General features: G+C 42.3%; 1 protein-coding gene across 2 annotated transcripts in view; it reads left to right on the top strand.

Annotated features, from left to right (window-relative positions):
* Window positions 1-14,385, top strand: part of ANTXRL (ANTXR like) — a 71,287-nt gene that overhangs the window by 23,073 nt on the left and 33,829 nt on the right. For both annotated transcript variants that reach the window (XR_012629679.1, XM_074874836.1), the window contains exons 10-14: window positions 2,532-2,630; window positions 4,947-5,016; window positions 6,164-6,242; window positions 10,530-10,625; window positions 11,328-11,366. Coding sequence is in view for 1 of the 2 variants with exons in the window: in XM_074874836.1 (XP_074730937.1) it covers window positions 2,532-2,630; window positions 4,947-5,016; window positions 6,164-6,242; window positions 10,530-10,625; window positions 11,328-11,366 (383 nt within the window). In the remaining variant the exon portion in view is untranslated. The remainder of the gene's footprint in view (window positions 1-2,531; window positions 2,631-4,946; window positions 5,017-6,163; window positions 6,243-10,529; window positions 10,626-11,327; window positions 11,367-14,385) is intronic.

Raw genomic sequence — 14,385 nt, 5'->3', positions numbered from 1 at the left:
CACCTGCAGTGGGAACAAGGAGGTATAACCCCTCCATTAAAAACGAGGCCAAATGCTGATGCTGGAATTGTGCATTTGACTCTTGATGTGCTCAGTGAGGTCTCAGATTTGATCATCTTTCTTCAGCAAAGTGCCAAAGTGCACTTTAATTTCACTTTAATATGCACTCCAGTACCTATTTTCTTTTTCCCCTCCCAAAACATCTTCTCTGATTCCCATGTTCCTTGCAGCCTGTGTCAGTTCAGAGCACTGTTCTGAGGGAAACTTACCATGAGGAAAACCATAGTGTGGGTTTCCAGTGCTTGATCATAACTTGTGCATATCCTTGTCCACTTCACCCAGAGTTGCACTAGACCTCAATGTAGTGAGAATGTATTTTTTGGCAAGAACAAGCTGTTTGTAGGGAAAAGTTAAAGCCCTCCACATCCTCATGCTAGCTTGCCTTGCAGTAACTTGATAGTGAAGAGCAGGCAGACTAAGCTGAATATGTATTTCAGCCACATTTGGGCCTCATATAGTGTCATCCAATAACAAGTCCTTCCTTCAAAGCATACAAATAACATGGCAGTGCATCATATAAAATGTTATCAAAAGCCAGATCTCATACCACTAAAAATTAGGTACTGCTCCCCTCAATCCTATCAACATTGGCTTCCTCCCATTTTTAGTATGTTGGTCAGACTATAATTGATAATGCATGTGGACTTGTTCATTCATGGTTTTACTTGCTACTAGTGGAGAACTTCTGTGCAATTTATTCTTATTTTTCTATGTGTATCTTGAAGATTAATTGGTCCTGTGCTGTGCTGGTATTGGGCTGGTCTCAAACGCTGCTCAGTGGCTGGGATAAGTGAGCTCTGTGGAGGATTCAGCTAAAGCAGGAGATTTATGTATGAAAGTGCAACTTCTGTGCTTTTCCTTGCTGTATGCCATGGATCTCAGCTGTCAGCTGGCTTCTTGCATGTAGCATCAAAGGGAGTTTCAAAAATACATTTGGCACAGAACAAATTTGTAATGTCTCTTCACCTGTCTGCGTTAAAGATGTTATCTCTGTGGTCAGTGTAGCAGCTACAATGCAGTTTGACTTTACTTGACTTTACTTGCAGTTTGAGGGAAGTTTACCTTGCCACTCCCCCTCCTGGTGCATCTTGTGCCTAGTTTGACAATTTGGGCTGGCAATTTGTGTCATTCTCCACCTGTGTAAAGTAAAAGGGAAGGAAGAGCAGCAAACAGTTGTGCTGTTTTCAGAGCTCTGAGGAGTGTTACCCATATAGCTTACTAAGAAATAATTTTAAAAGCTTGCTGTGGAGAAGCTAAGAAGACCAAACCAGGCTTCTTAATACCTTCTTTCTCAAATTACCTCTCCTGTTCCTAACTGTCCTGGGTACACTGACTCTAGGAGGTTTCACAGTAGACATAAACTCACCTGATGCTACCACAACTTGTCACTATCCCTTCCCTTCTGCACATTTCTAGTCCCAGCAGATGCTCAGCCAGGCAGATCCCCTTACTGATCTCTCTGGCAACAAACAGAGGGTTATTTTTCAGCTGTGTGAGCAAGCTCAGTGCACTGCAACTTGATCAGTGGTGCCAACAGTAGAAGGCATGTGCAGTTGGGATCTCACTTCTGACAGCAGCTTTCCTAGATGTGAAACTGCTCTATAGGTAAAAAGACCATTGAAAGTTGGCTTAAAAAACTGACAGTGCTTTTTCTGCTTGAATGAACAAATCAAAGTTGCTTATCACAGTATTGACAAAAATCACAGGTGTCCTGTCCCTGTGTCATCCCCACCCCCACCCCCCCATCAGGACTGAAACAACATAAGTTGAGAACATCTGAAGGGCAGGTTTAGGAGTGCTTGCTCTGGCCAGCAGGCAGTGTGCCTGATGTGGCGGGTCTCTTGTGCCACTGGTGGTTTCTGCAGGGGTGTGGGGAAAGAGCACAAAGAAAATCGCAGCATCTAGGTTTTTAGTTATTCCCATGTGCAACAGATACCAATGGGGCTGTGCACAGGCTCAGTTCTTATATGGACTGAAAGACTGTATTTTTCCAGGACTTGTATCACATGCAAAGACTCCTCTCTGATTCACAGGGGGGTTATGAGGGGAGTCCTGTTTGTCTGCATCTGTCTGAATAAAGCTGCTGCTGAAAGCTAAGTGCCATCTGCTGTGGAGATAGGAGGAAGGACTGGTGCTTATGGTTAGCAAAAGTGTCTGGCCCAAAAGCCATGGAGGAACCATGAGATGATGTCAGCCATGTCAGGCTCACAGTATTACTGGGGCACCTTTAATTAAGGTATTGGAGGTCAGTGGGATGCCTGTGGGAGCAACCTTGAGACAAGTGTTGCTTTTTGAAGCACCAGTGCCACTATAGCACTCTTTTCCTGCTGAATATTGGGTGTCAGTGTGAATGTTTAGGGCAGAGAACAACCATTGTTGTTGTACATTGTAATGTTGTAATTCAGATCACTCTGGAAGGAAATGCTGTATTCAAGCTATTTTTCATCACTCTTCTGTATTTTTACTTACAGAATCATTTCAGGTTGTGGTAAGAGGCAACGGCTTTTATCATGCAAGAAATATCGACCAGGTACTCTGCAGCTTCAAGCTCAACGACAGTCTTACTATCAGTAAGTTTGCAGGCTGATGGATTCCAGTGCCCCCTGTGGCTGTGACACCTCGTGAGTGACAGAGGTGGCACAGCGTACCTCTCATCCATGTTGGGGGAGTCCTTGTAGTGGAGCTCAGGGGAGCTGAGAAGGGATCTACAGCTAACAAAAACTTGAAATGCATCTTTATTCAACTGTGTGACCTGTGGGCATTGTGTCATGAGGGCTTACATGGGATGTGCTGCTGCACAATGAATTTCAGCATCATTGTAACGGTGCACATGAGTGATTCATACAGCCAGTGAGGACTGGATGTTAGGTTTTAAGAAGGAGAAATAAAATTGCTCCCTATTCCTTTGTTCATCAACACTAAAAAGAAATAATGCTATCTTGATCCCCTGGTGGTGTCTTCAGACTCTTTATTCACCAGTTCAGGAGACCCTCACCATAAAGTAGGCCCATCCCAGGCCTGCTCCATTCCTCTGACACCAGTTCCTGGTCTCATCGCAGTAAGCCTGTAACATGGAAACTCCTTGTCGTCGTTGTGCTAAACAGGGTCTTTTGTTAGCTCCATCAGTAGCCAGGCAAAGAACTGAATGGCCAGAAAAGATTGAGTGTCCAGTTTCTCAGCAGTCTCTTATTCCTGAGAAGCCATGTATGTCTGGCAGGGTGAAGCACAGCATGGTGAGAGTTTTGCTCCTTTTCTGTATATACTACCCTTGTTGGCTGAGCACAGTAGAGGCTTTCATATCCTGTCGTGGTCAGACTGGTGCGTTCCCTAGCAGTGAATTCACTTACAGGAGGGAGTGTACAATTATGTATGAATTGCTCCTTCATTACCCATCCTAGTTGCCTACGTGGAAGCTGCATTAAATAAACTCTGGTGGTCTCGCTGTCATTCCACCTACAGATGCCTTTTGCCAGGAATTTGTTTCTTGTGGTTTACCAGGTAGACAGACTTTTTTTTTTTCTTCTTCCTTGTCCCTAATGCACTGGCACCTTGACTGGACTTCACACAGTGAGTGCTGACTTGGGCCTGGAAGTACACAGGAGGAAAACTATCCTAATTCTACATCTCCTCTGTGCTGTGTTCTTCTTGGGTTAGGTCTGCAACAGATGTTGTGATGCAACACTGATCTATGCTGGCTGGCTTTTTCCCCCTCAGGCTTGCCCAAAAACATATCACTATAATTTCCGTGGTCTCATCTCTGCCAAAACAGGGAAATGAGCTTTGTCTTCAGGTGTGCTTGGGGTGAGTGAAGCATGAAAGAACAACTCTTCTATCTGTTGTTGCTCAAGTTATTTTTTTTTTCCTAGGGAGAAAGAGTAATCAAGCCTCTAAGGTTTAAATAAACTGACAGCTTTTACCAGCCCCTAATTCACTTGGGTTAGACTTCTGTGAACCAGTTTTCTCTGGAATAGCATCTTAGCTGCTTTGGGCCATTTGGAGCTAAGGTGTGGTCAACAGCAGTGGCTCATGTGCTCTTGTGCCTCAGTTTATGTGCTTTTAGTGGAATGGCATTGCAGGATTCCTGCATGGGACTTGACTTTCTGGATGTTACTTTTGAAAGCAACAGGATTAGCACTGCTGACTCTTGGAGCAGCAGAGTGCAGGGAGGCAGAAAAATACCCATGGCCTTACATTTGACTCTGCCTGCACCAGACCCCTATAAACATGGGTTGTTTCTGGATGATACTGCCACTGAGGGAAGGCTGGGGACAGGAGAATGAGCAGCCACTGCAAAACAAGTCCTTACAGTAACATCAGTCATGGAACCTCTCTGTCTGTGTCCTATATATGACCAACCATGTTTTTCTTTTTTCCTCTGGTGTCTATCCACTTCATCTCACTTCTGTCCACTTCATCTCTGTTCGTCCTTTTCCCTGGGCTCAGACAGTGCAGCCTTGGCTTCTCCTGTGTGTGCGTGTGTGTTTGGAAGTGGGTAGGCAAAAATTGCACCCTATACTTTCGACCCCTTGAGTAACTTGTGGGATCAGAGTATTCAGTATGAGTAGAGTTTGTGTGCACTGGTCAGATAGACAAGATGAATATTGCTCAAAGCTGTCTTCAAAGTGGCTTATCACTGCTGTCAGGAGCAGAGATATACTTCCATTTCTTAGCTGTGGTATCTCTAGCCTGATAATGTTATATTGACATCAACAAGAATCATCATACTAGTACTTGGCTTTGTAATCAGTACCATTGGGGAATATTGGTACTTGCCTATACACTGAATTCATTTGTGGCTCTCATTGGTGTTAATGCTTCTCCAGGGGGTGGCCTGCTTGGGACAATTTTTTTTTTCATCCTTGACAGTTATATTCATTTCTTTCCAGGTGAAAAGCCGACCCTTGTTCACGATACTTACTTACTTTGTCCTGCCCCAGTGATAGAAGATGCTGGACAGTAAGTATTGCTTTCTGGCACATGTCAAGAGAGGGGACTACTGGATGAGGATTAATGAGCCAAGGGCTCAGAATTTTGCTGCAGTGCCAAGCTAATAAATTTGTGTGTGTGTGTATGTGACAGGATTACCTCCATCCCCTTTGTGCCAAATCCTTTCTAGTATGAGCCAGCATAGCTCTATTCAATGTTGGATCTTTAGCGCAGCTTAACCAAAGGCCTTGTTGGACCATGGTCCCATATCACAGAATCATAAAATGGTGATTTCTTCTCTGGTCCTATATCCTGTTTTTTCAAACCAAAAGGTAATTGTATTCCAGGCAAACTTTTAATTTTGATTGAAAAGAGATAGTTGATTTGAACTCCTTTGCTGCTGTTGTAGATGTTGCTTCCTGTGTTTTGCCCTGCTCTGGCTAGTGTTGCTATTTTTCAGCAGTTGTGAACCTGCAGACTCCTGAGAGACATGCCACAAGGCCCTACCTTCCCATGGGTGATCCTGTGGTGCTTAAATACTGTACTGGGGGTGAGGGAGAGTGCCTCCCTCCTCTTTCCTATTTGTGGGTGAGGAAAAGTTGTTTGGTATGGGTTTTGTAGGGGTTTTTTGTTTGGTTGTTTTTTTTTTTTTCCTTCAGACCCTTTCTCTGATATTGGAGAATGGCTAGGGCCAGATTCTTCTTCAGTTTCACTGTCATTTCAGTGTTTTAACCCTTCAACCTCAATGCAGGTATTCTGGATTTACTTGGATATAAAAGACAACACATTGTGGCTTTTTAAGCTGCAGAAGGGTTTTTTAAAAAAAAAAAAAAAAAAAAAGCCTTAAAGTTTCTTGTGCTATCTAGGGTAGTATTGCAAATGTCTGAGACTTTATGTTATGACTCACTGTCCTAGTGCCCTTTGCCCCAGGTGGAGTGGAGGTTTTTAAATAAAGAGCATATGCCCCAACTCAATTAAGCCAACATAAAAAGGGTAGCTCCTGGGCAATCAGAGACACAAATGCAGGTAAGCACCTGAAGTCGTGAACATGTCTTGACTCAGCAGGACATTTTATCCATGTGTGTTCATGAGCCAATGGCTAAAACACAGCCAGAATAAAGGGAACAGTGGGTATAAAGATGACACTAAAAATAAGTGTATCTGTTTTATGCTTTAGGGTGGTTTTCCTACAAGTCAGCATGAACAACGGGCTAACCTTCATCTCCAGTTCTGTCAGTATCACCAGCACACAGTGTGTAAGTAATTGCAATGGGGCTTGACAGAGAAACCGTGACATCTTGGAAAGAGGCGGTGGCTCTTCAGGCAAAGCCTCCTTGAGCGAGCATGAATTCTCTAGAGCTTCCACATCACAGTTATTGACTGGATCCCAGCAGTTCTTTGAAAAATAACCAGGGCTAGTTAAGTTTAAATCATTATTGATTTAAATCATGATAGATTTACTGAATAAAAATTTACAACAAAAGGAACCCTGCCCATTCCTATCCCAGGAAAGAGAGAACCTCAAAGCTAGGATCTGACTAGAAGGGAATCTGGGAAAACGAGAGAAGGAGCATCAGGAAGCAACACCCCATTAAGCTTTGGGATCCCTGATGGGATCTGCAGTGAAAGGTGCAGCTGCTAGGACTTGGATCTGGAAGGGCCGCAGTGTGGAAGGTCCTCTAAATTTACATGGTTATTTTTTCATTGGAGCTTACAGTATTTGTTCTTAGACCACCACAATTTGCCTTTACTAGTTCAGGATTCGCTAAGGTGTTTTTACAGTTTTAGTGATAGGAGCTGGTCGCTTTTCTCTTGGCATCATGGGGGATGACCAGAAAGAGATAGCAGCCTCAGATCCTGGGATAAGCTTCTTGATAAGAGGCTGCTGCTCAGCCCAGCCGAGGGAGAATGTGCTGCTGTGGGACAGTGATGGCTGTGATATAAGCATCTCTTGGTCAGAAAGACCACCTATCCCCAGGTGTAGTGTCAGGAACCAACAGCTAGAAGTAATCCCTTATCAAAATCTGATTTTAGAATCAAACAATCAAAATGAAGAAGGTGACTACTAGATAAGTGGTCATCTTCCTTGCCTTGGAGTAAAAATAGGCAATGCCCATAGCTGGTGCAAGCAAGTATGGTAGCTACAGATTTGGTCTTCTGCTTGTGGACTAAACAAAGGTTGCTGAAGTACCTGATAGCAAACACTTTGATACAAAGTTGAGCTTTATTGATACTAGTGTCAAAAGGATTTTTATAGCCTATGCCAAATGCTGTCATATTGGTTTGTAATCATTATTGGCCTTTTTGACAGCTGCAGAACAGAAGGACAAGAATTAAGATAAAGGTAGTAACTGGAATTTGCAAATCTGATTTTCTGATCTTTTCAGCAATGAAGCTGGGAAATCTCACACCAGATTGCTGGAACAGTCTGGGGTTCAGGGACTCAGAATTTAGCAGAGATGTGTTTGCTGCTTCACCTGATTATTTTTATTTTTCCAAAACTTTTCACCAAATTTTCTACACTGAAGACTGGTATTTTCACACTTATTCCTCTCTTCTACCTCAGGTACAATAAAACCTTTTGAATCTGCAGTGAAACACTGGCATTAACTGGCGCATTTAGTTACCCATATGTAGTTTATTTCTGATGAAGACTGAAGTCTTAGCTCTAGCTGGGCTTCCTACAGATCAGAACATGGACAGTAGGGAAGCTTTCCTCTCAGTAGCCTTATGATAAAGAGAGGAATCCAATCTCCAGTCCTGTCAGTCTGACAATTTTTGACTGGTCTCTTGCAGATTGAATGTGAAGGAGTCAGGGAGCCTTATTCTCAGCAGGTACAAAAAAAGACTGTCTTACTCCAGTTACATCCCATAAGCAGGGAGACTGACAGTTCAGTTTCCAACTTTGTCTTAATTTCATGCATTTCACTCTTCTCGTTTTAGAGGCTCCCTCCATTTCCTTTCCTCTCCCGTTTCCTTTTCTGTGGGTGGCAGTCAGCTGGCCTGCTCAGCTCTCCTCCCCAGCTGGCCCTTCTGTCCTTTCTTTACAGTAAGTATCTTCTCTTCACTCTACTCCTAAAGCCTCTGTGTGATCCCCATGCTTATTTCTGTTCAGCTGCATGAAGTCTGCTAATTCCTTTTCAAAGTCCAGCTTCACTGTGATGCTTTGTATATTTTATAATTAAAAAACGGGTCTTTAGCTTCTTGCTGCCAGCAGCTCCTGAGCTGCTGCTGGCAAATGTCTCTGATTTATATGAGCATTAGCATGGGAGAAGCAATGCCTGGGAACAAAAGCTGCAAAACAAGGAGGTAATGTGTGTTTGGAGTAACAGTAGCAGTGGTATGTGCATCTGTGGCTCATGCGCTGCATTGGTGCTGTGCTTGGATTTGTTTTTTAGGGAGTGCAGCAATACCTCTTAAAGTTACACTTGACTTGTATTCATCCTTTCCTCAGCAAGGTGACTTCAATGGGAATTCATGCCTCTCAAGTGCCTGCTTTCCAAATGCATGAATGCTACATGGGGCTATAGAGGAAGGCTGCAGCACTGAACTGCAGCTGGGTACTGTGTCTTCTAACAGGACTCCTCTGAGCAGGTGATCTGGCACATGTCACAGCACTCCACCTTGGCTTTCAGCTGCTCCCTGACCAAATGAATGAGTTGAGCTAAATAGCGTATCCCAAAATAGATTGGTTTGTTGCATCTATAACAAGAAGCCACAGAGCAGTGGAGAGATGGTGAGGCTGTGACACAGAGATGTGGGACACCTGCCTAAAAGCATGGAGTAGGAGCTGTGGTTGTGTTAGTGCTGTCTTGAACATGTCAGTCCTGAGAGCTCTAGGATTTGGCCTGAGAAGGAGCTAGGTACCACCCAAGTCAGCTATTTGGGATCTCATCCAGACTTTGCAAAGCTCTTATCAGCTGGTACTTGCTTTCCCACCCTCAGCCTTTTCATTGTCTGAGGGGAAAACAAACCCACTTGGAACAGTGAAGGGAACTCTTGTTGTAAGAAGGGGCTAAGCATCAGTTTCTGGTGTTATGGGAATTCAGGAAGTAGTTTCAGATTTAATAAGGTGAATCTCATGGACTTTATACTCCATAAATCTTCTTTGGAATTTGCTTTCTTTCCATTTATCTTCCCACCTATCCTTCTTTGAAAATCTCTTACAGGTTCCTCTCTAGCCAGCTTCTATTCCCTCAGCCTGACTCACAAACCTTTCTTCAAGCTCTTTTCACATCTTCCTAGTCCCAGGCTCTCCTCTAGTTTGCTGCCAGGTTTTGCCTGTTCTCTGGTACCCCTGTTGCTGGTGAATTGAACCTCTTGAACTCAGAAAATCTACCATTGAAGAGGTTTCTTTTCCCAGTATAAAAGAAATAGCTGAAGTATCAGAGCTAATCTTAACTTCATCCCAGATCCCAGTGCAGTCCAAGGAAATGGCATGTCCCAGCATGCCACTGCCCATCTGCAGCAAATGTTTAATTTCCAAAAAGCCATGTGCTCTGTATGTTCTGCAGGGCCCAAGCAGCATACGAACACCTGCTTTCCTGTAGTCATCAGAACAATACAGACTTAATACCTCTTCTGAACACACTGACTGAAATGCTCCGAGTGCAAAGAATCCATCAAGATTTACTCAGGAGAATCAAAGCTATGATTCTCTTTGGTTGCCTGGCTGTTCTGAAAAGTAATTTCAAGTGTTAACACTTAAAATTTTTTGTATTCTAGTCATTTTAAAGAAAATTTAACTTTGATTTTGAATGTAAACCCTTAATTATCCAGCCCCAGAGTCCCACCATTGTCTGCGGACAAATATGGAATATAAGATTCAGAAATGCTTAAGATCATGATTACAGCATCTCATTAAAATTAGTCAAACCAGCCCTAGGAAGCATACCAAGGACCAGCAGCATTAAGGACTAGTTTGCATAATCACTCAGGTTGTGATTGTGTGTGCAGTTTTGAGTCAAGAGGCAATACAGGCAGGCTTGGGAGTTCATGAGGCTGAGCAAGTAAGTTGCGCTCTGTTCTGTGATGCTGACATGCAGTTACCCATAAGCTCTTAGCGCCAATATTCCCATTCTTGGAATATCATCATTTGCGTATTCTGCATCTCTAGTGATGGAAGGTTACTCTGCACACCTGAGAGTCTGTGGTCATGTAGTTTGCAGTGCCCCTCTGACAGTGTTAAGGGACCTGTCAGCACAGATTTGGAAATGGTTTGTATACAAAAGTTTAACAGCCTTGAATCTAATGGATATAAACATACCATGAATTTATACATAAATCATACATATACACACCACAAACAGGAGGTGCTTCCCTGAATTATGTCTTCAAATACAGGTTTGTCACACCAAATCAATACTGATGTGACCCTAATAATAACAGTGATTGGCTGCACAATCTACCTGAGACCTCATAGTGAGGGAAACCTGGCTCATTTTGCCTAGTATAAATAGTATGTATAATAATATGTAACATCAGGGCTCCTGCCTTGTTTGTGACGTGTGCAGATAACTCAGGAGTAATCATCTTGCTTGCAGCTGACTGGGACCATCCTTTTTATTGCTCTCCTGATTCTCTTTCTGCTGCTGGCTCTGGCTCTTCTGTGGTGGTTCTGGCCTCTTTGCTGCACAGTGGTAAGTACAAGTTTTTATTCTTTTGACTTAGTTTCATCTCTTCTCTGCAAAAGCACAGAGTTAAAGTGTTGGAGTGGGTGGTTAACTTTGTTAACAAAAATGCTGCCAGGTTTGTAAGGCCTTGATTCAACAAATTGCTTAAAGTGCTTGTTGAAGTCACTCTGGTCTGGGTTTTTGAATGTTTCAAGGCCTATGTGATTTTGACACTGAATAAGAAGTTTAAGTGAGCTTGTGGACATGGCCCAAGTTTCTGTAGGGATTGAGACCTCCTTAGAACAAGATTTGAAACCTGCTGCAGAAGAGTGTAATGGAACTGATTTACTAATACGTGCATAGGCTGTTACAGTCCTTTTTAAAGACAAGAGTTAGGCTTTCTTTTTTATTCAGAGGTGCTGCAGGTTCTGAGTGAATATTTTGCACTAGCCTGGTAATTATATGATATTTTTAAGGCAGAACTACCAGAATATGGAGCTGTATTATGAATTAATAGAGCACTTCTTGACTAATCAGATAGTTCAATGTGATGGATTTAGCTTCTGATCTGCATTTATTTTGTGCCTGCTGAAAAGCACTGGAGCTAATGAGAGGATTGAATGTGGAGGAATGGAGCACAGCAACTCATCTGTGATATGAGCAAGAAAGCAGAAAGATGGATGAACCCTACCATTATCTCAGATTTCTCCCATTGTTTATATATTGCAGGTGATCAAGGAGCCGCCACCACCACCACCTCCAGAGCCTGTAAGTATGCTATTTTTGAGCTGTTGCACTGTCTGCAGCCACTGTAGTGTATTCTGCTGCCCAGGAACATCGGCCCTGTAGGTGTCTTAATGACACCTTGAAGGTTGGGAGAGGAAGTCTTTTGGGTCAGGACAATTATTTCTGCCTTCTGGCCTTTTTATATACATACAGCAAGATTATTTCCATCCACACAGAAAATAGTTGCATAACTCAGAAGTCCACAGACCAATAGTTCCTTTGGTATTTTATTCCTTCTGCTGTGCATCAAATGGGTGTGTAGACAAATCTTTGCTTCTCAAACTGTGCTGAAAGCTGTTCCTCCTTCAGTAAAGCTGCTGTTCTCAGCAGGAGTTTATCCCAGATAGTCAGTAAGGAACAAAGTCTGGCAGATGGAAGAAAGGACAATGAAGACCACAGTCTTGTGGCTTTGGTACAGGAGAGGGAGACAAGAGCCTGCCCGGGCTGTGGCTCTGCTGCAGAGTGACCTTTGGAAGGACATTTAGCCTTTTTCCATTTAGGTTGAGAGCTGTTTAAGGCAGGGTTGTATTTAGCTCTTTTGGGGACAGTAACATACTGATTCTGACCTCAGCTTAGTTTCACTGTACTAATTTCATGAAAATAATAGTGATAAATAGAAGTGCCTCCAGAGAAGACTCATGCCCGCCTTTATTTCTTTCCTACGCATAGACAGTTAAGATGGAAAAATACTTGCCTAACCCACAAGAGAAGCTTACAGTTTGCTGCTAACTTGCTGTAACTTGGCATGAATATCAGGAGGCAACAACAGCTGCTGTTTTGAGGTGCCAGAGGCCACCATTAATGTGTATGTGATCCTGTTGCTTGTCCTGGGCAGCAGCACTGTGACAATTTAACTTTAGAATACGCACCAAAAATCGTGCTGGTTTTAGGGTGATTAGTGTTGTCATGAAGCATGCAATTGCAGCCATGCTGTGTTTGAAGGAGGTTTCAGAGAGCATCGCACTCCTGCAGCAGAGTTCCCAGATGCTTTGCAATTATTCTGATCAGCAGAGATTTTAAATGCAATCAAAGAGACTGTGAGCTGATATAAGCCTTCAGGGATAACATAGAATACAGATGCTATCCATCCCTTTACTTGGCCTTGTCTTTATCCAGTATGGATTGTTGTTTTGTTATACTTCTAGCCTCCCTAGGTATGGTGACCTGCCCTTTAACTGATGTAGTGTGGTATTACTGCTATTAAACTGAATATAGTTATCTAAAATTTGTTCTAAACCACAAGCACTAGATTTCCATACTTTTCAAAATGTATGTGGTAGCTGTTGATGTTGCTTTGCTATGTGTTCAGTGTAGGGGATAATTGGTATAAATCCTTTATCAGCTGGAAAAGTATTGGTTATCATTGTGTCCTGCTACTGTCAGGCTTGCCAGGAATAAGGGTTGTTAGACATGAAGACTTGAAATCTGTGTTACATCCCACAGAAGAGGCAGGATATTTTGTATAGTACTCAAGTTCACAATGAAATTAAATATAAATGAATTAAAACTGCTGATGTGGTTCACTGGGTATTGTTTTAGATGTGGTACAAAATGGGATAAAATTTTTATATATATTTCTTATACTCTTAAATAAAAACCAAAAACAAACTGAAAACAACAAAACCCAGCATCAAACCACAGTGCCTTTCTTGTATATTTATTTCCTTGACTTAGGATAAAAACAAAACAATAGAGAAAAAAAACAATCAACAACAAAAAAATCAAACCAAACCAAAAAAAATCAAACCCCCTTACTAGTTAACGGAAATGTCAGCTCTAGTCTTGCCTGCCCATACTAAAGAATTTGTTGGAGGAGCTGACCCATGAACCATAGCTGAGAGATCAGGTGTCACTGAATAACTGATGGCAATACCCTTCTTCAAGGCATAACCTAAGAGTGAAATATGAACAAACAAAAATGAAGGCATGTTTTTTAAAAACTATTATTGGCTTTTGGACTCTCAATTCCTTTTAAATTCCAATAGAAACATGTAGGGCAATTTTGAGAAAGTATCACCTAGTAATCTGACAATAATTTGTGTCCTTCTCTAGTATTTGGATTTCACTTTATTTTTATTTTTTTTAGTAAAAACTAAGTCCAGGCAGTGTTTCTAGAAACATACTTGTACTGTTGAAAATAAGCAGAGAGCACTGTGCATGGCCAGTCCAAGAGCAGCAGGCACATCTGCATATCAGCATGAGGTGTAGTTATTTGTCTTTATTAAAGAGTGTGAGGAATGAAGATGGTATTGTAGGAGGCTTGTTGGGCCCTTTCCTCAATTATTTGTGTACTTGGAGAGTGTCATGGTGTGACTTTCAGCTGCCTCGACTCAGCATATTGATAGGCAGTCTCAGAAATCCCTGTGACTTCTATCAGCTCAAGATGATAGAGCTGGAGATGTGTTCCCAGGGTTGTCGAACCAGAAACATTTGCCAGCTTTTAGTTAAGTAAGAACAGAACAATGAACCTGAAGTAAAACCCTGATTTGGGCTCTCCCACGTTCCAAAAAAATAATCTGCAGTCTTGATAACTGCAGGTCAAAAACTCTGGATCTGAGTTTCCTGACAATTTGGAGATGCTCCAGTCTGAGTCCTGGTTCTAAACTGTACAGCCTGAGCCAGACTCTACAAAAGAATCAAGCAGCGTAGAATAACTAGTTACAGCTGCCATGAGAAAAGGGTCTGATGCACATGTTAGAAAACTCACAGTGGTAGCTTTTTTCCCCTGTTAGGTGACATTAAGTTCTAAAAGCACAATTAATAAATGATTTCTTTGGGCTAACTGATTGCTGCATTTTCTGCATAGCATAGTGGCAAACCAGTATAATGTACGATTCATCTCCACTTTGCCTTCCCTTACAAGTCAGTTGTGATTTTGAAGCTGAATGCATATTTGACTAAATAAAAGCTGCCTGGAGAGAGGAATGGGCAATTCTCTTTGGCTTCCCTAGTTAAAATTGCAGCTGCAAAGACAAGAGACTTTTGTTTTTTGTCAGAAAAT

This window comes from Strix uralensis, chromosome 7, assembly GCF_047716275.1.
Source record: "Strix uralensis isolate ZFMK-TIS-50842 chromosome 7, bStrUra1, whole genome shotgun sequence".
NCBI lineage: Eukaryota > Metazoa > Chordata > Aves > Strigiformes > Strigidae > Strix > Strix uralensis.
This window is presented reverse-complemented; position numbering and strand designations above follow the sequence as displayed.